Below are 23,161 nucleotides of genomic sequence, written 5' to 3'. Positions count from 1 at the left end.
AAAATTCTTTTATAAAAACACCCTTTACAAATTCTTTCATAATTCTCCAATATATAATTTTATTTATATAAATATGCATTGGGAAAAAATTTGAATAACCAAAATATAATTATTTCTCAAATAATTTACTTAATTAATTTCTTAAAAATTCAAACTAATAGGATATAGAAAGAATCACTCCTTTATTAGTCTAATATTAAAATTCAAAATTTGCATTTAAATTATTCCAACTAGACCAAGTAAAAATTAAATTAAATTAATTTTAAATAAAAATTCATTATTAAATATATAAAAATTCCAGATATTACAATTGTAGATTGAAATTAATTATCCATATAACACGTGTATGCGTATTATGAAGCTAAAATTCCATAACCGTTACAGAGGAGTTTTAAACAATTTCCATCTGAATCTCCTTTTCCACGTGTCAAGAAATCAACTAATCCAAATAACCATTATCCACTACTTAATTTAAAAATAATTAAAATAATTATTTAATTAAATCCTTTTATCAGGAATTGAGTTTAATTTTGGACTGGACTTAATAATTATTATGGGCTAAAAATTATGGTGTAAGCAAATGTCCCCTTTATATGTATATAACCTAGCTAACAGGCATAAACTTATATATATACAACATTTTTTAAGCTCAAAAAATAATTTATTTTCTCTTTTCTCTTGTCATCGATGAAAACCACGTTAAAATCAAGTATAGAAATCTTAAGCTCAAAGTTCTCTTTCATCCCTATAATGAAGAATGAAATGCTATAGAAAAAATTCATTCATATACTTAAAAAACTCCTCAACAAATTAAAATTTAAATCTCTTTTCTACACCTCCAAATTCTCCATCTATTTTGCCATCAATTAATCTTAAATCCTCATTACTTGATTTGTCAAGCTTTTCATATTCCTAAAACCCATTTAAAATCCTTAATATTAATTCTACCAACCCAAGCATCATCTTATTAAATTTAAATTTTTTTCTTCCAAAATTTTCAAATTCCAACTTTTTAAATACCCAAAAACCAAAATTCTCAATTTGCTTTTCCTTTTCCATTAATTCTACATTTTTATCTCACCAATAAAGCTCTTCTTTCTCACAAATACCTCAGCAACCAGCATCCTCCATTCCTCCACCATCTATGTCAGCACGCAGTAGCAGCGTTGAGCAACAACTCAACGATCCATCTGAAGCACCGTCGGTCCCTCCTTACGCTGCAATAATTTCATCATCCTCAACAGCCCCAACAGCAGCAACACCGTCGCCTTGTGTCGCAGCAGCCTCATTGCCTTACACCGTAGCGTCAACAATAGCAGCAACAATAACCTCTGCGTTGACGGCTGCAAGCGCAACAACAACATCCTTTCTTTCCTCTTCACATATTACATCCAAAATCTTTTTTCTAACTAAACCCACATACCAAAAAATTCTTCCTCTTATATTTCTAATACTCACACACAAGGACACCAAATTTCGCCTTCTTTAATAAAAGACTCACTTTATCAAAATATAAAAAATATTTGTTAGAAGTTTTTCCTATTTTCCCTCCCTCTTTAATCAACAAAACAAAGACTTTTTTGGTATATCAAAGGAAAAGGAGAAAGAAAGGTATTCACTTATTATTATTATTATTATTATTATTTACTTTTGCATATTGGAGGTTTTATTGGTGAATTTTTGGTAGTATATGATTTTTGTGGTATGTTGATTTTTGAGAAATATTTGTGAATTGATTTGTTGAGTTGTGTTTTTGATGATGTAGAAAAAATAAAAAATTTATCTTTTTAGCAGATCAAATTTTCGGCATTTAACCTTGAATTTTAGGTTGCAAACTTTGGAAGATATATGCCTCTCTTAGAATGTAGAATTAAGCCTTGGTAGAAATATATGTGTGAGAAATAAAAAAATCTTAATTTTTAGCAATTTGAATTTCAAGGCTCTCCTGATCCTCAAAATTGAAAATGGATTCGAGGCTCTCCTAATCCTCAAAATTTAAAATGAATTCGTAGCCTTAAAATTTATCCAATCTTAGCATAATTTTAGAAATCTCTTGGCTTCAATTTATACAACTTTTTGCACTCTTAATCATATGATCAAGGAGATTCATATGTAAGCTTTTAGATGCTACTCCTCTCACTTTATCAATTCAAGTAAATTTATTTTTTATTACCTCTAAGAAATCCCTCATATTATACTCACCATCTTTTAACTAAAAAAATAGTTAAGATGACATATGGCCTTAGTTTACTTATCTCTTTATCTTAAAACATATGTGAGCCACTAAATATTATGTATCTAATGCACTTCACCCATTTTATTAGCTGTTGATATATTTCATCAACCTATTCATAGGCCTTACATTTATAAAAGATAAAGGAGAGGAATGTGCACCTTCAAATTTACACTTCTTTCTTTGTGAAGGTGTATTCATGGTTTCGGCAGGTACCTTAGGCTCTTCTCTTCCGAGTGAACCCACTACTACCGATGTGTAGTTGCTGCTCAGGTAAACTTCCTTTTAAATCTCCAAATTAATTCTTAGAAAAGAGAAAAGATAATATCCAATTATAGCTTATGATTTTGTGATCATGGTCTCATTCATCGGAGTTACTCTCATTAAGCACCACTAATCCACAGGTTGTTATGCCTTTACCTCCTCCAATAGATCCTTAGAGTATTGGTACTCATGAGGTATACCACTTGTCATATATGTGTTCCTTGCCTTTATCTATTTACTTTTCGAAAACACTTAATTCTCCCCTCTTGTAGGTTCCACCTTTACTAGCTAAATTCACCTATACTCTTTTAGGAGTTCATGACTTTCTCACTTTCAGGAACACATTGATTTTACTCAATTTTATTTTAAACTCCAGTATTATTTTAATGTAGTTATATTATTCTTAATAAAACAACATCTTATTTGTAGAGATCTCCTAGTTATGTTCAACCCTGAACCAAGACATCAAGGGACTTTCCTCTTTATTGGTTTACCAAACTCTTCTCAACTCTCATCTTCTTTTCCCTTTGAAAATCAAGGAAAGAAGAAATCAAAACATAAGGAGGAAGGAGCATTATTATTAGGCAAGACTTCTTATAAATGAGTCATTCTTGGCCAATCAGAAAAGATTGGCTAGCTTGAGTAGATAGACTCAGACCAACCTTTTCTCCTCTTTGGAAACAAGTTGGTGTACATGATCTGATTAGCCTCAGCCTGGAAGACCCAACTATGGAACAAGACTTACTATGTGTCACACTCAGATTTTGGTCACCATCCATCCACTCTTTTATTTTCCCTTTTGGACCAACGTCCATCACTTTTAAAGATATTTTGCTGCTAACTGGTTTACCTATCTTGGGATGTAGCAGGTCCTTACCCTTCTTATGATCCCCGTTCTGTGGAGTTTTTCTTCCTATCATCACTTTGTGCAGAAATGGAGCCAAGCAGGTGGATTCCCTTCAGATATTGAGCATATTGAATTTATGTGGGTCCTTATTTGTCAATTCATTTTCTACCCATACTCTAGCAAATCTAGCCTTGAATTCCTTCCCTTAGCCAAAGGTATAGTGTCGGGTAAGACCTGTTATGCTTCAGGCATCATGCTACTTGCCTCTACATTTCAATCGTTGGACAAGGTGGTCACAATACATCCATTGTATAGGTTTGGGAACCACATGTGGATTGTTCAGTTGCGGCTCTTAGCCTATTTTCCATCTTTGAGGAACAAGCAAATGATAGACCCTCACTTATCTTTAGGCAGATTCCTCATGACCTGCAGAGTATAATGTAATCTAGCTGGTATAATGAAATGCTTCCTATCTACCGGCAACTATGGTGTATCTGAGCTTGATATTCGGTCTTCTGGCAAAGAAATACCTTGGTGGATCAAGGAAAGGGTTATGGATATGGTTGATCTCATGGTGTTTGTGACCATGCTATTTTATGTCTTCACCATAGAGAGGCTTTTTATGATTGGTAGTTCTTTAAGCTTTACCATTGGCATTCCTTCAGCTTAGCCTCCAATTTTTTATAAGATGCTTGCCTTCACTTTGGTGTAGGCAATTTGGTCTCTACTAGATCATAACTACCTTGGATTTCTCTAGTGAAGCTCTTAGTTTTCCTAGTGATGTCACTATGCAACACATAGATGCTTTCCTTAAGAAATATCAAAAGTTTTCATGCTCCACTTATGAGATTGATGATGATGCTAGAGTTGCCTTTAACACCTGGTGGCCTCAGAGATTTGCATAACTTGCTCCTATTACTCCAAGTAATATAGCTAAGGGTATATTTTTTCACTCATGATTTAGTTATAATTAAAAACAAAATGGTCTTTAAACCAATTTTATTTTTCTAACTTTATTTTACCTATTTTTTAGGTTTGCCCTTGATTTCATTCCAACCTCAAAAAAGATCATCAAAAGATAAACAAAACAAGAAACTTGAGAGGCCACTGTCCACCATCCTAGAAAAAGAAACAAAAAGTCGGTAAGTCTTCCTCTTCTGCTACTCTTGGAAAATCTTCCAAAGCTAAAGCCTATGTTCCTCTGGCTTATACCGGAAGGTCCTAAAGAAATGTTCTCAAGAGTACCTTTATTAACTCCGAAGAAGATCCACTTGGAGTTTTAGGAGATACAGATACAGAAGATTCTGAATTTAACAAAAGTCATGAGCCTAGCAACTCTTATGATTATTTTGTTGATAGCAAGGATCTTGAAACCGAAGAGGATGAATATCCCACTGATATAGAGTATCTAGGAGATTACTCCCTCTTTCATCACTTATCTCTTTCTACTCCTGCAAAGTATGATGATACAGAGCCGCACGTAAGTCCATCTCTAGTTGTTCCTCCCAAGCCTCCAACTTCTCTTCCTATGCCTAAGGTACATTTCTTTTACAAATGCTTATATTAATATACATACTTTAGAAAACCTGAAGTTATTTTTATTCACTTTTTATTATAGGACATAACTCTAGTTTCAGAGTTTGCAGATCTTCTTTCTGGCCTGACTTCTCTTTTTTAGCTGCTACCTCCTCTTCATTGAGTACCGCATTGGCTCCTTCTACTGAAGTGGTGGTCAAGTTTGCCAAGAAAACTCTTCATCAGTTAACTGGCTTGGAATTGCTGACTCTTAACAAGGATGAGCAACATCTGGTTATTTCTTCTCTTTATACTTTATATGCTGCTATTACTTCGCCTTTTGAGGCTACTGAGATTGCTTAACTTATGCACGAGGTATCTTGTATTTTTGGTGAAGTTAAAGAAAAAGAGCAAGTTATTGATGATATGTCTAACAAGTTATTGATGATATGTCTAACAAGATCTCTTTTTTTACTTCTAGTAAGCAAGAGTATGGTTGCCTTACTAATAAGGCCTTTGAGTTGCAACAAGAATATCATAGTATGTCCCAGGCCTACAAAGAAAAAATTGAATATGTGTAGAAACTGAAGGAGGAAGTTAAAATCTAGGAACAACAACTCAAAAACATGTTTCAAGAAAGTGGGAAGCTAAAATATCCTATGAAGAGGCTACTAAAGCAGTCCAAGACAAAGGTACTACCGTGCGAACTAATTATCCTCTAATCCATGAATGCAACAAAAGATTGGAGGAAGCACATCATTTAAGGGAACAACATGGCCTCAAATGGAAGGAGATGGGTACTCTATCTAGACATTTAGACCTCTAGACTTTGCTCAGCATGGCCTTATTTATGTTTTGAATGATGTCTCAGATTCTATTATGCCTTTGCTTGATTTTGACTATTTTGGTATTTATGATGTGACTTGGTGTATTGGAGCTTTGGCCATTCACTCTCCTTTTATGATTATGGCCATATTCTATTGTGAAGTTTTTGTTGGACCATAGTGGCTTTATTGATTTAATCATACATGTAGCCATTTCACTTACAACATCACACTAGTGCACAACATCCACGTCATAATTATCTTGACTTATGCAGCTATGCATTATATTGCATTCATGCAGTCATACTAGGTACCCATTATATTTGCATCATGCAGCCATATATTTCTATTATTTTTTTATTAACACCATATATGCGATTCTTGGTAAAATGCACTAGAAATGATATATCAATTGAAAAGTGGCCACCTGGCCTACCTTCATTCAATAGAAACAAACTGACTTTATAAATATTATGAGAATATAAAAGCAATAATCAACAAACAACAAAGACCATAAACCTTATGCTAGAACATACCTAAACACTAAAACACAAAGCTAATACAATATAAAATATAAAAAACAACATAGCCTACACGATATCATGCCTCTTATCAAACATTTCCCACATATGGGAAATACTTCTTTAGATATTTACCATTGATAAATCTTTTATGAAGTTCACCTTAAAGGCTAGACAAATAGTAGCAATTTCCATCTATAACATGATGCACTTTAAAAGGTCCCTCCCAATTGGGAGACCATTTTCCAAATTCCTTGTTCTTACTTCTCGGAGGCAAAATCACTTTCCAAACTAAATTTCCAACCTTAAATCTCCTCAATTTCACTCTTTTGTTATAGACTCTAGACACTTTTTTTCTTGAATAATTAACTTATTAAATGCTTGAAGTCTCTCATCATCAACATGCTCTAACTCCATCATCATTTTCTAATAGTATTCATATGGAATTAATCCATTTTGTTTTGTCACCCTGAAAGAAGGAATAACTACTTCCATAGAAAGCACAACATCATGACCATAAGTTAGAGAAAAAGGAATTATACCAGTAGCTCTCATTTTAGAAGTTCTGCAGATAAAATCCTATGCCAATCTCTAGGATTATCCTCAACATTTTCTCAAGAATTCTAATAAGGATTTTATTAGAAGCCTCTGCTTGCCCGTTTGGTTGATCATGAAACGATGTTGACTTTAGAAGCTTTATTCCATAATCTTCTGCGAAGTCCTTCATTTTATCCCTTGTAAATATAGTTCCTTGATCTGTGGTAATTGATTCTAGGATCCCAAACCCATGTATGATATGTTCTTTAATGAACTGGATCACATCTTTTTGCTCAACTTTCTTCATAGGAGCAGCTTCCACCCACTTTGTAAAATAATCAGTAGTCACAATTATAAAGCTGTGACCCTTGAAGAAGCAAGGTGAATTTTTCCAATTAAATCAATGAACCAACCCCTAAAAGGCCAAGGCTTTAAAATGCATTTCTACTATTGTGACTCTTTGAATGCTGACATCCTTTAGAATAACCTATACAATCCTTCAGAATAGATGGCCAGAAGTAACCATGCCTTCGGTATAGCCATCTCATCTACTAGCCTAATGAGCTCTATACACATCCTCATGCAACTATTTCATAACTTCCAAGGCTTTTGGAAAAGCTAAGCACCTCAGCATAATTCCATAAAAACCTTTCCTATAAAGCTCATTTTCGATAAGCACAATATTTTGGGCTCGTACTTTCACTTTGTGGGGGGTCTTTTTATTAGGACATTTCAAATATCTTTTGATTTCTATCCTACAATCATCAATATTACCTATATTTGTATTGAAAGATTCCACTTGTATCCCTCTTTCTCTTATTAAAGGATAAACTCTCCTCTCCACCACGATTAGCTTATGAGTTAATTCAATACTCATCCCGATTCCAAAAGCAATCTATGCCATCTCATTCGCTTCCTAATTACTTTCTCTTAGAACATGAAGGAAGGTTACCTTATCAAAAGAATTCACATTGCACTGCGGCTGTGTAATATGGTGATAGAAGTAAGCTATTGCACTTGTATTCTCCAGATACATGCTTTAACACTAACTGAGAGTCTCCTATCACCAACACCTCGCTTGCTCCAAACTCCTACAAAATCTCCAGACCTATCACTAGAGCATCATATTCAACCTAATTATTGGTACACTCAAATACTAAATTAAAAGACAAAGTGGTTTTAGCTCCTGTGAATGGGGTAATCACAACTCCAGCCCCTTTAGATCTTTTTGTACTTGACCCATCAAACTTTAATACCCACATTTTAGCATTAACATCCACCCCATATATCTGCAACTTATACTCTTTTTCTAGGAGTAAATCCATCATTGGATGATCAGCTAAGAAGTCTGCCAAGACTTGTCCTTGATTGACTTTTATGGAAAATAAATTTTAAAAAAAATCATTTGATGCAAGAGACTATTTACCAATTCTCCTAATTATTAATATATTTAACTAATTCTGTTTGAGACATAACATAAACTCGAGATTAATAAAATAATATCACAATTTAGTACAAGCAAAATATAAAGCTAAACATAATTTCCCAATAGAAGAATACTTTATCTTCGTAGGTGTCAATATCCTGCTCAAGTAATAAATCACATGTTCATGGCCTGTGGCAGTGTTCTATGCTAACAAACAACCGATGGACTCATTGGCTGCTGATAAGTATAACTTGAGCAGAAAATCCTCCCTAGGAGGTATCAATACTAGGGACTTTGTAAGGTACATCTTCAACCTATGAAAAGTTGTTGGATGTTTTTATTCTTATTTAAACTCATCCAATTTCTTTAATCTCAACAAATCCAAGAATGTCTTAGTCTTTCCTGCCAAATTTGAAATAAACCTCCTCAAATAATTCACTTGACCAAGAAATTTCTGCAACTCTTTCTTAGTGCAAGGGGGTTTAGCCTCTAAAATAACCTTGGCTTTGTTGCCTTCAACTTCAACCCCTCTCTGATGTACTAGCAAACCTAGAAAATTTCCTACCTTTACACTAAATGCACATTTCAAGGGATTCAATTTCAGCTTATGTTCCCTCATCCGTTGAAAACTCTTTCCTTAAATATTCCACACGGTCACCTACTTGTTTGGACTTTATCATAATATCATCAATGTACATCTCCATATGATGACCAATCATATCATGAAAAATAGTGTTCATGGTCCTTTGGTAAGTAGCACCTGTATTTTTCAAACCAAAGGGCATTACAAGTCACTCAAAAGTTTCAATAGCATAAGGGCACCTGAAAGCAGTTTTAGGAACATCTTCTTCTACAATTAATATTTGATTATAGCCAAAGAAGCCATCAATGAATGACAACAACTTGTTCTTGGATGCTGCATCTGTGAGCATATCAGCTATTGACATAAAATACATATCTTTTGGGATTGCGACATTCAAGTCTTAAAAGTCCACACAAACTCGCAACTTTCTATTTTTCTTCACCACAGGAACAACATTAGATAATCATTGAGCATATCTAGTTGTTCTAATAAAATCGGCCTTGAACAACTTTTCTATTTCCTCTTTTACCTTAAGCTCTACCTCCTTGGACATTCTTTTAGGAGGTTGTTGATAGGGATTAAAACCAGTTTTAATATGAAGCAGTGCTATACCAAGCTCTTGCTAGATTCGAGCATTTCCTCGTAACTCCAAGCAAAACAATCTTTAAACTCTCTTAAGACTCCAATGATATCTCTCCTCATGTTATCAAACAATAAGGAACTAACATAAATCATCCTTGGCTCATCTACTACCCCTAAATTCACTTCGAGGATAGGATCATGAACTTGAGGTTGGGTATCTTCCAACTTTCCAGTAGCCTTATCCAAATCATGAATCTGAATCTCTTCTTCTTCGTCAGTAGGTTCTTTTTCAAAAATCACTTCTGCCCCAAAAACCCTTCTTTTGAGATCTCTAACTCAAGTTTGTGAATTAATTGCTACACTTGATACTTAAAATACCATAGTTGTAGCTGCTGCAAGTTCTTCTTTGGTGTAATCAATCATAAAAAATTTCCTGAATAATAGGTACCTTCAGCCTATAAGGCACGATGGCAGTTGGTTTTAATAAACTCTCCTTTAGAGTTTTAACCTGCTCGTTTGAGACTCTTACTTTCTTAGTTTTTCCCTTTTTTACTTATTCACAAACTCAATTGGACCAAAATCTTCCTCATAAAACCTTGCCTCTACCGAGTCAGAACATGCCATAGATGATTGACAGTCAGCCCATACCACTTCCACATCATCATCATTCCAAAACAAAAGGAACTAATGAAGGGTTGAAGGTACACAACAATTAGCATGTATCTAATCTCTTCCAAGCAAAGCGTTATAACTAACAGTTAAATTAACAAAAAAGAAAGCGCTAAGGGAAGTTTTGCTCCCAATGATCTCTAATGGAAGAATTCCAAGTATTTTTGACACTTCACCATTAAAAGCTGCAATTGTAACATCTGTCATTATTAAGTCTTGCCTAAGGCATTAAGCATCTTACAAGATAAGATGTTAACAGCTGAACCATTATCAACCAACACCCTTGAAAAAGGCTTTCCTTTCAAATGAGTTTTTTTACGTATAGTGGCCTAATGTGTTTGGTCATTTTCGGGAAAGGTTTTTCTAAAATTATTCTTTTCGACTTGTCTAAATTCCATTTCGATATCCTTCATCTTCCAAATACAAATCTTGCCTCTGAGTCTTTTCTTCACTAATATCTTCTTACTCAATGAAGTCCTCCTCCCTCACAGCTTGAGATTGAAAAACTTCTGGAAGTGTAAGAGTTGCACAACCATATGGAATAGGAATTTCACCAACCATAAATGTTCCTTCTACGATAGGCTCTTCACAAGCCTTTTATGTAGAACTTTCTACTAATGATAAAAGGTCATTATCCTCTTCCCCTATCATATCCATATCTTCTATTACTTTTCTATAAAATTTTGATCTTTCAGGTTTAGTCTTATGCCTTCCTTTTGTTGCTTCCTTCCTTCTTCATCCCTCACCCTTTATCTTTCAAATCTCCTCTTTTATGTTCTCGTTAAAGACTAACTTCTTATGCTCCACCATGTACCACTTATTGTTAGGCAAGACATTTGGTGGAATTACAAACATAGGTTCTCAAGAACCAGATCTATTAGGAGGTTAATGTGCCTTCCTCACATTAGCTTTAGAAGATTTCTCAGCAAACTTTAACTCCCTTCATACCAGAGAACTCCTTGGTACTTATACCTTATGAAACACATTACTAGGCTTAACTACCCTTGGTTCAACTTTCTCTTTACTAATCTCCGCTTTCCTTTCCATTTCTAATCCTCTTCTCAACTTTCTGTAATTCAAAATAGATCTTAAATCAAAGTGGCTGCATTATTAAGTGCCACATGAGGAAAAAGATCTTCATCTACTAACATGGCTTCCTTCTTTTTTGGAAATTTCAAAACCCCCTTATTAATTCTATCTTGCACCAAATTGTTAAAAGCCCAACAATTGTTGGTAGCATGATTATGAGAATTGTGATATTTGCAATAATCCTTCCCCTTAAGTTCTTCTTTTGTTAGCACTTTATGATCAGGAGGCAACTTAATGAAATTTTCTTTGAGAAGGTAATCAAAGATATCCTCTGTCTTGGAAACATCAAAAGTATATTGCGAAGAAGCACTACTTGCATGTGATTTCTTCCAAGACTCGGGAACTTTCTTTACCAAATACAAGAACCGGTGGCTGAAAGATCTACCATTGCCACTTCCATCTCAAAATTATGAATTTCTTGATAATAACTCCCTATAGCAGTCGTTCTCTTCTGATTCTCCTCTTTCAACAATTCTTCATATTCAGTTACTTTTGCTGCCAACTCATAAAAATCCTTAAACTCCATTCCCTGGAACTTCTTCCTCAACTTAATGTCTAATCCCCTTTGAGCCATTTTTACAAACTCAGTCTCAGGGAGATATATCTTCCACCTGCTTCTCATTTTCTTGAATCTGGCATTGTAAACATCAATTTTACCACTCTTTTATGTCACCTTTGATAATTCTGTAATACATACTTTTAGTTTTGCCTTGAAAATTTGAGTATGAAACTGATGTTCTATTTCTTGCCATATACATATAGAATTTCTTGGCAAAGTCGCATACCAAGAAAAAGCTGTTCTTGTCAAAGAGTTAGGAAAAAGCCTTAACTTTAAGTTAGCAAAATTCTACAGATTAGCCAATTCCCCATATTGAATTATAAATCTAGCAATATGCTCCAGGATAGAGTGGCCATCCTTTCTAGAATAAAGTGTCAAAATCAGAAAGTCTATATCCCCTAGGATAAGGGTTATCAACATCCACATTATGAGGGTATGGCTTATAAAACTTTGGTCGGCTTATCTGTCTAAAACCAGGACCATATAATTCTTGTACCACATCCTTAACAGCCTTTACATCTAATAGAAGTTTTTTGTGAGGTTGAAAAGGCAGATTCCCCATATTCCTACGTTGATTAATTATTGGAGGATTGTCCCCTAGGCCTCCTTCCACATCATACATGGTAGGTTGATTAATGGGATTAGTATTAGTAAGAATTTGATAGGGTAAGTAAGGCCTGCCAATCTTTTGTGGCCATGAGGAGTTTGCACTTTAACATCCTCTCTCTTATATGGAGGCGCATAACTTTCCTCAGCCAAAAAAGCCTAAGGCTCCACCATACTAGTCACTTCTACACTATCTCCATAAATCCTTTCTTTTTCTATAGGAAATTGACCCCCGAGTCCCTCTCGAACAAATTTTCTCTCTAGCAATAGCATTTGAATTTCCACTCTTGGGAGTATTAGGGCAACTACTAGTTAATTTCTCACTAATTTCTTATAGGATCTTAAGATGCATACTTTGGGTTTCTTGTGAATGCAACAAAAATCCTAATAAGGGATTAACAATTTGATTAGTTAAGTCAATACCTGAACCTCTGAGCATATTAGCAGTAGGTGACCCGCCAATGGCTCTTCTAGTAGTTAGTAGCGCCTCATATATGCCTTGAGGTGCCATGTTCTTCTCCAACTGCTCCACCATATGAGGAACATGAACTTCAGCTTCATGTTTTGCCTTATCAGCAGCAATCCTGGCATCCTGAGACTCCAGTGGTTCTTTTTTATTATTATTTATTGTTCTCATGTGTGTGTGGTACATGAATCATGTATGAATTTTGCACTTCTGACTTCTAATCAAACGTTTGTGAGTTTTCAAAAGCCTTTCAACACGATTTATTTGAATGCTCTAGTAATGGCTATAAATGACTATAGACTTGAATAAAAAGTACCGGAATAATATTGCTTAGGAGTATCAAAGTACAAAGAAAGCTTGATGGTAAAGAAAATACAAAGAAAATTGTTTACTTGATTTTTCTTAATTGTCTGTGTTATGTCGGTTGTCCCTGTCCTCCTACATCTTTCTTTTTTTTATTTCCTATATTTTCGTAAGTCCCACAAAGGATAAAATTGTAGCTTAAAATTAACTATTCATATAATATGTCTACGCACACTATGAAGATAAAATTCCATAATTGTCACAGCAGGAATTTCAAATAATTTCTATTTGAATCTTTTTTTTGAGCGTCAAGAAACCATCTACTATCCAAATAACTGTTATTCACCACTTTAATTAAAAATAATTAAATTAATTATTTTAATTAAATTATTTTATAAAAAATTTGAGTTTAATTTTGGACTGAGCTTAATAATTATTTATGGGCTAAAAATTATGGTATAAAAAAGACCTAAACTGAAAACTAGCAGAACCTGACATTTTTTGAACCTAAAATTACCTGAATCCAAAAAAATCTAAACTTAAATTGGCTAAATAAAAAATAATTCAAAATTTGAAATAATTTTATTGAAATCTAACTCTGACTTGTCCGTTTTTCTTATCTGTATTCTCATCTAACCACACACCTACTTTAACCCTTTCACATATATGAAAACATATATATATATATTTTTTCATTTATTTCTGCTTATGGGCCGTTATCCTCTCACTAAAAACTGTATGAGTTACTCGTTAATTTTCATAAATAAAAATATTTATATTTTTTCTAAAAATAATTCTTTCAATTTTTTTCTCAATGCATTATTATTAAGGCCTTCATATATTATTTTCTTTATTATAATTTACTTGATTTGCATTTCTCTAAAAATATTCTTAAAAAATTATTTTAAAAATAATTGTGTCGGCTATTTATATACAATTTGTTATCATTAAAAATTTCTTTTACATATTTTTATTAACTTATTTAATCTATAGAAACACAACAGCATCAATAACCGTAGAAGAAGATGATGGCTTGTAGCGAAACAATTCTAAAATTTATTCTTAAAATAGAACAATTTTCTTATACTATCCCCAATTATTAAGATTATAACAAACTAATTGTTATAGGTTGAAATTATTTTGTCCAAACTAATTGGATCATTCCACCAGTTCTCGTCATCATTTCTTTTTTTTCTTTTTCTTGCTATGTAATAGGTGTTTCATAGACTATTTCAACAATAGATTAATCTTCTTGCAGCACATGTAACAAATATTTTAAATATTTTCATATTGAGTACCATATTTATAGCATTTATTTTGTATAATATATATCTACTGTTCTAAATGCTGAAATAGCATAGTCATATATATAAAAATAAGAATATATTTGATGAATAATACTGTAAGCGTTTACTTTGTTATGCAGGACACCATGTCCAATCCTCTACAATAATATATAGACAAAGAGAACCAAAGTTTATTATATTCATTATTAAATTTATCTGCATGAACTGTTTATGCAGCAGGGTGAGAGAGATTGCTTTAGTTATAATCAAATGAATCCAGCGTCATCAAATTCAGATTCCAAGGGCAGATCTTGGAATAATTACAATATAAAATTATGAACGGCCAGCATTCTGAATATATAAAAGCTTTCTTGTTCTCTCTAAATAAAAAAAAAAAAAAAAAAAACTAGTTTACTATAATGGTGCTTGTATAGCCTTTGTTGAACAAGTTTCCTGCTTTACAGGTTTCAACCAGGGAAGCAAATTGAATTAAGGAGGGGCCAATCTTTCATAGTTGGCTCCATCATGATGACTATGAATTGAAAGTGACTTTCTTGATTGCTTGCTGTTTGTATTTTCACAATTTACTACTCGTCATTTGTATTCTACTCAACCCTTTTCTCAGCTTCGGAGGTACCTAAAAGTAGAATGTCTTTTCTGTATTTTATGATTTGTAGTTATATAATGTTATATCAGATAAAATGGGTATCCAATTTTTCTTAGTTTTCAAGTAGTTATTGTCATTGATGAGGGGGTAGGTGGGTGTTTATCATTTTTTTCCAATTTTGTACCAAGTTGTAGACAAAAAAAGGGGGAGAAGGGGGTGTGGGTGTGTGTGTGTGTGTGTGTGTGTGTTTACTTTAAGAATCTTCATGGGTTGTGCCCACTTCAATGGAATAACTACTTGCAGTTGCAGATATTGATTCAAATATTACCAAAAAAAAGAAAAGAAAAAAAGATTGACATGGAATTGTGGTCCGTATTAGGATTATGTGGTTCCTTTTGTTACATGTTAAGAGAGTTGAGACCATCCAAGATACTTGACTAATTTATTAGAGGTTGGTAAGAGGCGTTATCAAAAATTGAGAAAATTTTCCTTTTCATATAGTCCCAAAAAATCACAAATCCTTCATGCGTTTTATAATATTTGCAAAGTGTTGTTATCACTGTTAATTTTCTGTAACTCAATGATTTCTTTATTGATAAATTTATACTGCATATGGTATTAGTCAGGTAAGCCACCCTGGAAAAGTACAATATCCTAAGGACTGTCTGATAGAGATATATGCTTATTGTTTTTTATTTCTTTTTCTTTAATCTTTTTCAACTCTTGTATGGAGACAAGTTAGCAGGAATCTAGTGTTTTGGTTTCCTATAACAGTGATGACCTGAGCTGAACAAGAAAATGAAGGAAAAAATTAAGGGGTGGTGGTGGGGAAGGGAAGTAGTGGGAATACGGAGATAATTGGGTCAATCTTTCACTGAAAACCAGGGTACACTTTTGATTGTTTTCTTCTATTCTGTTACAGTTACAGTATATCCCCTTCTTTTTTCATTGTATCTGATTTTGCAGTTTATACACGTGTAGAACACAACACATGCTTTTGGCATTCTCTTTAGCCATTCTTTTTGGTGGATAAATTTAAAACCATAAATGTGTACATGTTTTTTCTTTCTCCAGTTGGGTGGAATTGGTCCTTGAGTTCTTTATTGTAACATAACACTAATTTGCTGTCTTCAAGGCTACAATATCTTTCCTTAAAGTATGTGAATTGTAGCTTCTGGTTTTGAGTTGAAGAAGCTTGAATCCCTTTGTTTCTGACTTTCTGTAGGTTAAAAGGAATACCTGTTCTTGAGATTTCCTTTAGCGTTCTTGTTTGCTTCTAATTGTACTGTCCATTATTGTTTCTCAATTATTGATACTTTATGCCTCAATTATTTATACCATGTCACTAGGTATATATGTAGATATCTCCATATGTTACTACAGTCTTATGTAAATACAACTAATTAAGGGTGTTTTTTTTCAAACAGGAACAGTAGACATTTAAATGTGATTTTCTTCCTTTTCTTATTTTACATCCCTCAGTTCATTTTTCTTTTTTTCCTGGAGGAAGAGAAGGGAGTTCCTGAATAATGGATGAAAAGAGGGTGTCTGGTTCATATTTAATTGTCTCTGAAGGGAAGACTGATAGCTTCTATCCGATGTATTTTGGTGTTTCTTGTGCTTTATGTGCTCTCAAAGTCTTAACAAAGCCTCACAAAGACGATGATAAATGGGTTGAATTATGTGATAAAATGCTTCAAGGAAGTGCCCAACTCCTTGGATTGCTTGTTTGGAGAATCCAAAGAGAGAAAGCAAATGATGGGCTCAGTGAGCTTCTCTGCAAACTTGAGACTGCAGAGAAAGAGATCAAAGAGCTAAAGCAAATCAGGCGTGAGGATGCAAAGGCAAATGAGAAAGTTGTTGGCATCTTTGCATCACAAGAGCAGAGCTGGTTCATGGAAAGGAAGAAGCTCAGGCAACATGTTGGAGCTCTTATGAATGAAGTGAGGGTTCTCCAGAAACGGAAAGAAGAGGCTATATGTGAAAGAGATGACAAACTCAAGGAGATAGAGCTGTTAATCCAGTCTAAGGATAAGGCATTAGTGGAAGAGGAGAATAAGAAGAAGGAGTTAGAAGAAAAGTTAATAAATGTTGAAAATGTTGCAGATGAATTAAGAGAAACTGCTAAGCGAGAAGCTCAAGAGTATTCTACTGATCTCTGGAAGCATAAAACTGCTTTTCTTGAGCTGGTGTCAAACCAACGACAGCTTGAAGCTGAGCTTGGTAGAGCACTTAGGCAACTGGACACTAAAAATCAAGAGATTGATCTGGTATTGGAGCAAAAGGAGGAGTCAGTCTTGTTGGCCCAGAAACTATCCATGGAAGTCGTAAAGACGCGCAAGGATTTGGAGCAAAAAGATAAGATCTTATCTGCAATGCTAAGGAAATCCAAACTGGATACAGCTGAAAAACAGATGCTCTTAAAGGAGGTTAAACTATCGAAAGCTAAAAGGAAGCAAGCCGAACTAGAAACAGAAGGGTGGAGAGCTATCTCTGAATGTAAACATGAGAGACATTCTTTGAGAAGCATGTTTGCTCGCCAAGGCAATTTAAGATCAGATGATCCTTCAATTGCAAGAGGAACATCACAAGTGGGGAAAGGCAGATCACAACCCACTGATTATGTTCTTGAGTATGAGAATCCTGAGTTTCGGAAGGATTCTGAAGTTCCTAGTCCCCTTTCCGATTTCTATTCACCAGAAATGAATGATGAACTAGGTAACTGAAAAAAACAATTCCAGATTTTTTAAATCTAAAATGAACATCTTATGTTTTGTCAGTATTAAATATGGCTAATTTGGATTTGCATGTTGATCTACTTTTATATCAGCATTTGGTATGGCTAATTTGGATTTATATTGTTGGTGTAATTTTATTCCTTTCATGTTCTTGTTATTGAAGCAATTACAGCTGATGTCAAGAGGTTGGAAGGATGGGTTCACTCAGAAGCAGAAAAGTATGCAACATCAATTCAGAAGAGGCATAATTTAGAAATAGATGCTTTTGCAGAACAGATGAGACTCAAAGATGAAAAGTTAGAAGCTTTCCGTTGGCGAATGCTAAGCATGGAAATAGAATTAAAGCGACTGCAGTCTCATGTTGAAGGACTGAACCAGGATATATCACAGCTCAGACGAGAGAATATGAAATTGGAATCATTGCTAATGAAGAGGCAAGAAGAGTTAAATGCCTTCAAAATGCAATTTGCAAGACAGGTGAAACCTCAGATTTGCCAGAAGACAGACTTAGATTCATCTTTACCAGATCCAGCATCAGCACTTGAAGCCTCCAGCATTCAGATTGTAAAGAGAGAACCTGCAGAAAGGGATCAAGAAACAAAAGCAGATTTAGTGGAAATGTGTCAAGAGAATGATGCAGAGAGAGAACAAGCGCTAGCCATAAATAACCAGTCCAAAAGTGTTGTTTTCAATGTCCAATCTCCTGAAAAAGAGTTTGAAGAAGAGAAGGACCATACTTCCCTGAAGGACAAAAGGGTGAGTCTTGTGGAGGTTGGAGTTGTTGAGAAGTTACCTTCACCAAGGCAACCATTGACAAAGGCAAACAGTTCACCATTGAGAATGGATCTCCAAGCTCTTGGAGTTTCTTACAAGATCAAGAGACTGAAGCAGCAACTCATAATGCTTGAGAGATTGACAGGAAAACAAGAAAGTGAGGAAGATGCAGAAAACAATGAAGATGCGCAGAATGAGATAAAGGGCTTCCAATTACTTCTGTCTTTACTTAATAAACAAATTGGCAGGTACCAGTCTCTCCAAAGCAAGACCGATGAACTTTGCAAGCGGATGGTAAGCTCTTTTGTAAATGTTATGATTTTTCTTCTATTTCACGTTTGGCATGCGAAATTTGGCATCCCATACAAATGTTTCAATATGCTCTCAGCTGAACATCAAGTTCTTAAAACTCTCGAGGCTTAAATTTAAAATTTGAGTCTCCTTGGTCCATTTTTATGCTGGAGCCAGGCAGTTTGCTGATTTGCTTATTTTAATCTCAATGATTCACAGCATGATAATGATGTAGACAAAACCCGTGGAGATTCCAGTACTCTAAAAACAAAAGGAGAGACTAAAACATTAGAGCATTTTCTTGAGGAGACATTTCAGCTTCAGAGATATATGGTTGCAACAGGACAGAAATTGATGGAAGTTCAGTCCAAGATTTCTTCTGAACTAGTTGGGGTCCCTGAAGAGCTTGATAAGTCTGTCAGCTTCGATACAAAACGCTTTGCTGACAACATAAGAACTCTGTTCCAAGAAGTTCAAAGAGGTCTTGAGGTTCGAATTTCACGAATTATCGGAGATCTTGAAGGCACATTGGCTTGCCAGGGGATGATACGGCTGAGGAAATAGAAGTAGGAATAACAATACCAACAACAATACAAGGATGAATAAGGTTTAGAAAGTGAGTCATGGTGTGATTTACAAAGAGTTTCTGCTCATATGTATAGTTAAATTTGTACAGGAAAAACACAAATTTTATTGCAATAGCATTTCCTTTACAGATCTTTTATTCTCGCAAGTTTAAGAAACTGATACGCAAATCAAACACTTTACAAAGTTGATCCAAGTTTAGTATAGTAAGTAAAAGGTTAAATACGCAAGTCAACACTTAACAAAGTTGATCCAAGTTTAGTTTCTTTTTTGCTGATGTTTATTTCTGTAAAGTTCTTAGATCAGTTAATCAAGCTGCTGACTAGCTTGCAAAAGCGACTTTAGTAAGAAGATGCGATTGATACAGCTTTCCGGATCAAAGACGATGATTTTTTTTTCTTTTGGTTTTTAAAAAGGGCACTTTCCATAAAATACTAAAATTAATAAAATATATTATTTTTACTATATAAATTTTTTTCAAAAGTATTAGCTTTTAGCCTTTTTTTCTTTCTCAAATTTAGAGTTTGATTGCTTTCAATTATTTTTTGCTACCTTTTCAGTTGTTTTCTCTAATTTCTTAATTGTTCTAGAAAAAATAAAAAATAAAAAATCAACCAAAACTATAAATTTGAATAATTTTAAAATTATATTTTTAATATTTTAACATAAAAATAAAAAATCTTAAAAAATCATAATCTAATAAAAAAATATAGGCATTTGTGATATTTTTTATTTTAAAAATGATATTTATAAAAAAGTCACTGTAGACATGAAATTTTTTTATAGTTGATATGATATTGAGCTTGCAAAAATTAATTAGTACTTAATTTAAATAAAATTAATTTACTAAATAAAGTTCAAATGATATCAAATTAAATATATTGATTATTTATTTATTTAAAGTTAAAAGATATATTTTTTTCCATTTCATAACATATATAAAAGTATAAAGGGAGAGAAAATAAATAAATTTATTAATAGGACCTTAATAATTCTTTAGTTAATTAGTTTAATTCGATTATTTTATTAATTTATTAATAATATATACACAATTAATAATTTATTTAGTATAAGTTTAATTCTAAAAGTCCAACTCTATTAAGATTTTAATCCTAAAATATAGCAATTTAATTATATTTTATTATTATATTAACTAATAAATTAGTTTTTTAATTGTAAAATAATTTATAATAAAAATAGCATATAAATTAACATTAATTATATATTTAATATATCAATATAATAAGTAAAGAATTAAATTAACATCCTAAAATATATATTGATGTGTTTTTAATAGTATTTATATTGCAATTATATATATATATATATATCATAAGTTAGACATAACATATATAGTCTTTAAGTTAATAATCATATTATCACGCTATTAATGAAACATCTCAACGAGTTCAATCATATATAGCATGGTTCATGTTATATAAAGTATCTTATCTATCATAAAAATAAATATTTATATATCTAAAAATATTTCATCTATCTATCATCCATTTAATATATAAGTATTTACAGTATAGCGACTTATAGTTCACATAAAATTCTAACTATTCACAAATTATATATTTAAAAAAACTATTATAAATACATAAAATACTCAATTACTACCAATTAACCACAAGTTTTTTCCAAATTATTTCTAAGTGCTCATATGTGCATAAAAGAAGAATCCTAAGAGAATTTTGTAGTCGACCTGCAATCCATTTTGTACTACACTGAGGTTGAGACTCTTGATCTATTAATTAAAGGATCTAGAAAAGAATTAAGTGACTTGGTGAATTGTAACTCAGTAAGTATAATTTAATACAAAAACCAACATTCATAAAAACATCCATTCACTTATAAAACCATAACCATTATATGAATAACATATATAAAATAATAATAATAATAATAATGTATTTTTAACTTGCTTTTTATTGTGACCAATTTAGATAAACTATGCTCAAAAATTCCATAAACTGAATAATCGCTAAAGATTATAACAAACATTGGCCAGTAATAATCAATTCAGAGATCCTTATAACCATACTTACAGAACATGTCAAAGACATGTGATTAGAATGGAATTTGCAAGTTACCTAATTGTTCATGACACTTATTTGGTATCAACACCTAAACTTTATATCCATAAAAACCACTTAGAATAATGGACCATTATGGAAGAACAAATGATCTTAGATGATTTACTAGTGATACCATTGGGAAGAGCACTAAAAGAGCTTTCTGAAATGTACTTGTGGCCCCGTAAATCCTCCTAGATAAAAAGTTATAGCAGATCAAAGTCAAATAGACAGGTGAGCAAGGCGAAACTGCGTGGCCACTGTGTGGAACCGCATGCCTCCTATGTAGCTCCATAGGGCTAGTATGTTGCTAGCTTGCTAAACTGCACAAATCATGGGGTTGCACAAGGCAACCATGCACTAGGCTTGTGGAGCTACATAGAAGGCTTGCGGTTCCACGGGTGGTTACGTGGTTCGAATGGTAGTTTTGTGTAGAAAAGTTCATTATCCCACATTATTATGTTGTGGAAAGTTGCATGATTTCCTAAGCTATAAAAGGAGGCTTTAGGAGGGTCAAAATGATAATGAAAATCACTATAAAGCAACAATAGTAATCAAACAAAGAAATTCAAGTGATTTTCGAAAAGGAAAACAAGCTTATTTGGTATTCTTAGTCAGAATGTTTTGTTCTTTCTTATGTAAGCTCGATAAATTTTATTTAGGAATTCAGGGATAGTACTGCTCTGCACTTGACAATAATTTTAGATCTTGTGCATTAGAAAACCTAGCTTCTCTAAAGTATAACTTTGGAAGGCATCATCACCCTCTTTCCTCTTTTCTTTAAATATTATAATTGTGGAAACTAGGTTATGACATATCCCTTTTGTTCCATCAAAGGAGATATTCGATGTAGCCCTAAGCTTGTAATTTTCTTTTCTTTTAAATAAAGCATGTCTTTTCTTATGTTCATTTGTTTTTATAGTATTTACACAAAATATATGTTTCGTTGTAAATATCCATAAAATTATGATTTCGACAATCCTATTTTAGATAATTTATGTTTTTATTTCAAAAATCTAAACCTAGCCTTCGAACCCTCCTCAAATTTGATGCTAATGGAGTCAAAATTGGATTTTTTTTCTTATTTTCCCTAAAGATGTAAGGTAGCGAATCTAAAATAAAACGAACTGGCCCCAAAATGCCAAAGCACGAGATGGTAGGTCATCTCCTTGGTGAGGCCGCAACGTAAGATGAGCATTCTGGATCTTGCATTCAGGCAGTGCTCGAGCGACGTCTCACAGTTGGCAACTCCACTAGGGATACAACTAGTTTTTCTTTTGCAAAGAGAAACAAAAGAAGGCTACCGAATGATTTTTGAAAGCTAATGATCTCTAATATGATTGCTATAATTATAATTTTCGTGTTAGCATCCATCATTCGTGTGTATATTAACCATCATGTGTTTATATTATTGCTTTGGATGAATGCTTGAAGCTTAGTTATAGAGAACTAATGGGTTGTAATTTGTGACATCAAGGGGGGGGACCATCCTAAGATGTACTCATGGCGATTGTGAAAGCACCCAACTTGCAATGAATCCTTGACCCTCTCGAGATATAATGGACTATCATATTGATGGACCCACATGACGCTCCAAGTGTCACATGTGATAGGCATATCACTCCTAATTGACGGGACCATCGTTACTAAAACACCCATACCAAAAGTATGTAATTGACCTTAGATCATGGCCTTTAGGTTGTATGCTTCGTAATAATACTGAATCCCCATCATAATATCATTATGTACGACCATATGCATTAAATTTTTTTCCATTC

At 33.3% G+C, this 23,161-nt stretch overlaps 1 protein-coding gene and 1 long non-coding RNA gene across 17 annotated transcripts; both read left to right on the top strand.

Annotated features, from left to right (window-relative positions):
• Nucleotides 1-767: 767 nt before the first annotated feature.
• Nucleotides 768-5,861, top strand: LOC8272412. Of its 14 annotated transcripts, XR_003078775.2 has the most exons (5): nucleotides 777-1,611; nucleotides 2,425-2,506; nucleotides 2,638-2,691; nucleotides 3,367-4,283; nucleotides 4,378-5,861. It is a non-coding gene; the product is annotated as an uncharacterized LOC8272412 (long non-coding RNA). The 14 variants fall into 14 exon arrangements; XR_003078774.2 differs by having other exon boundaries at nucleotides 768-1,611; nucleotides 2,356-2,506; nucleotides 2,638-4,283; XR_001535050.3 differs by having other exon boundaries at nucleotides 769-1,611; nucleotides 2,446-2,506; nucleotides 2,638-4,283.
• Nucleotides 5,862-14,472: 8,611 nt separating this feature from the next.
• On the top strand, nucleotides 14,473-19,439 carry LOC8272410 (COP1-interactive protein 1). 3 transcript variants are annotated; one of them, XM_048380168.1, is made up of 4 exons: nucleotides 14,473-14,943; nucleotides 16,345-17,635; nucleotides 17,819-18,723; nucleotides 18,940-19,439. In XM_048380168.1, exons 2-4 carry the CDS (start codon nucleotides 16,447-16,449, stop codon nucleotides 19,282-19,284), a joined length of 2,439 nt encoding a protein of 812 aa, XP_048236125.1. In that variant the 5' UTR covers nucleotides 14,473-14,943; nucleotides 16,345-16,446; the 3' UTR covers nucleotides 19,285-19,439. The 3 variants fall into 3 exon arrangements, with proteins under 3 accessions (XP_048236125.1, XP_048236127.1, XP_048236122.1); XM_048380170.1 differs by lacking the exon at nucleotides 14,473-14,943 and adding an exon at nucleotides 15,053-15,803 and having other exon boundaries at nucleotides 16,428-17,635; XM_048380165.1 differs by lacking the exon at nucleotides 14,473-14,943 and adding an exon at nucleotides 15,054-15,803.
• The last annotated feature ends 3,722 nt before the right edge of the window (nucleotides 19,440-23,161 follow it).

This window comes from Ricinus communis, chromosome 1 (genome assembly GCF_019578655.1).
Source record: "Ricinus communis isolate WT05 ecotype wild-type chromosome 1, ASM1957865v1, whole genome shotgun sequence".
NCBI lineage: Eukaryota > Viridiplantae > Streptophyta > Magnoliopsida > Malpighiales > Euphorbiaceae > Ricinus > Ricinus communis.
The sequence above is the reverse complement of the archived record's forward strand: the minus strand, read 5'-3'. Positions and strand labels throughout refer to the sequence as shown.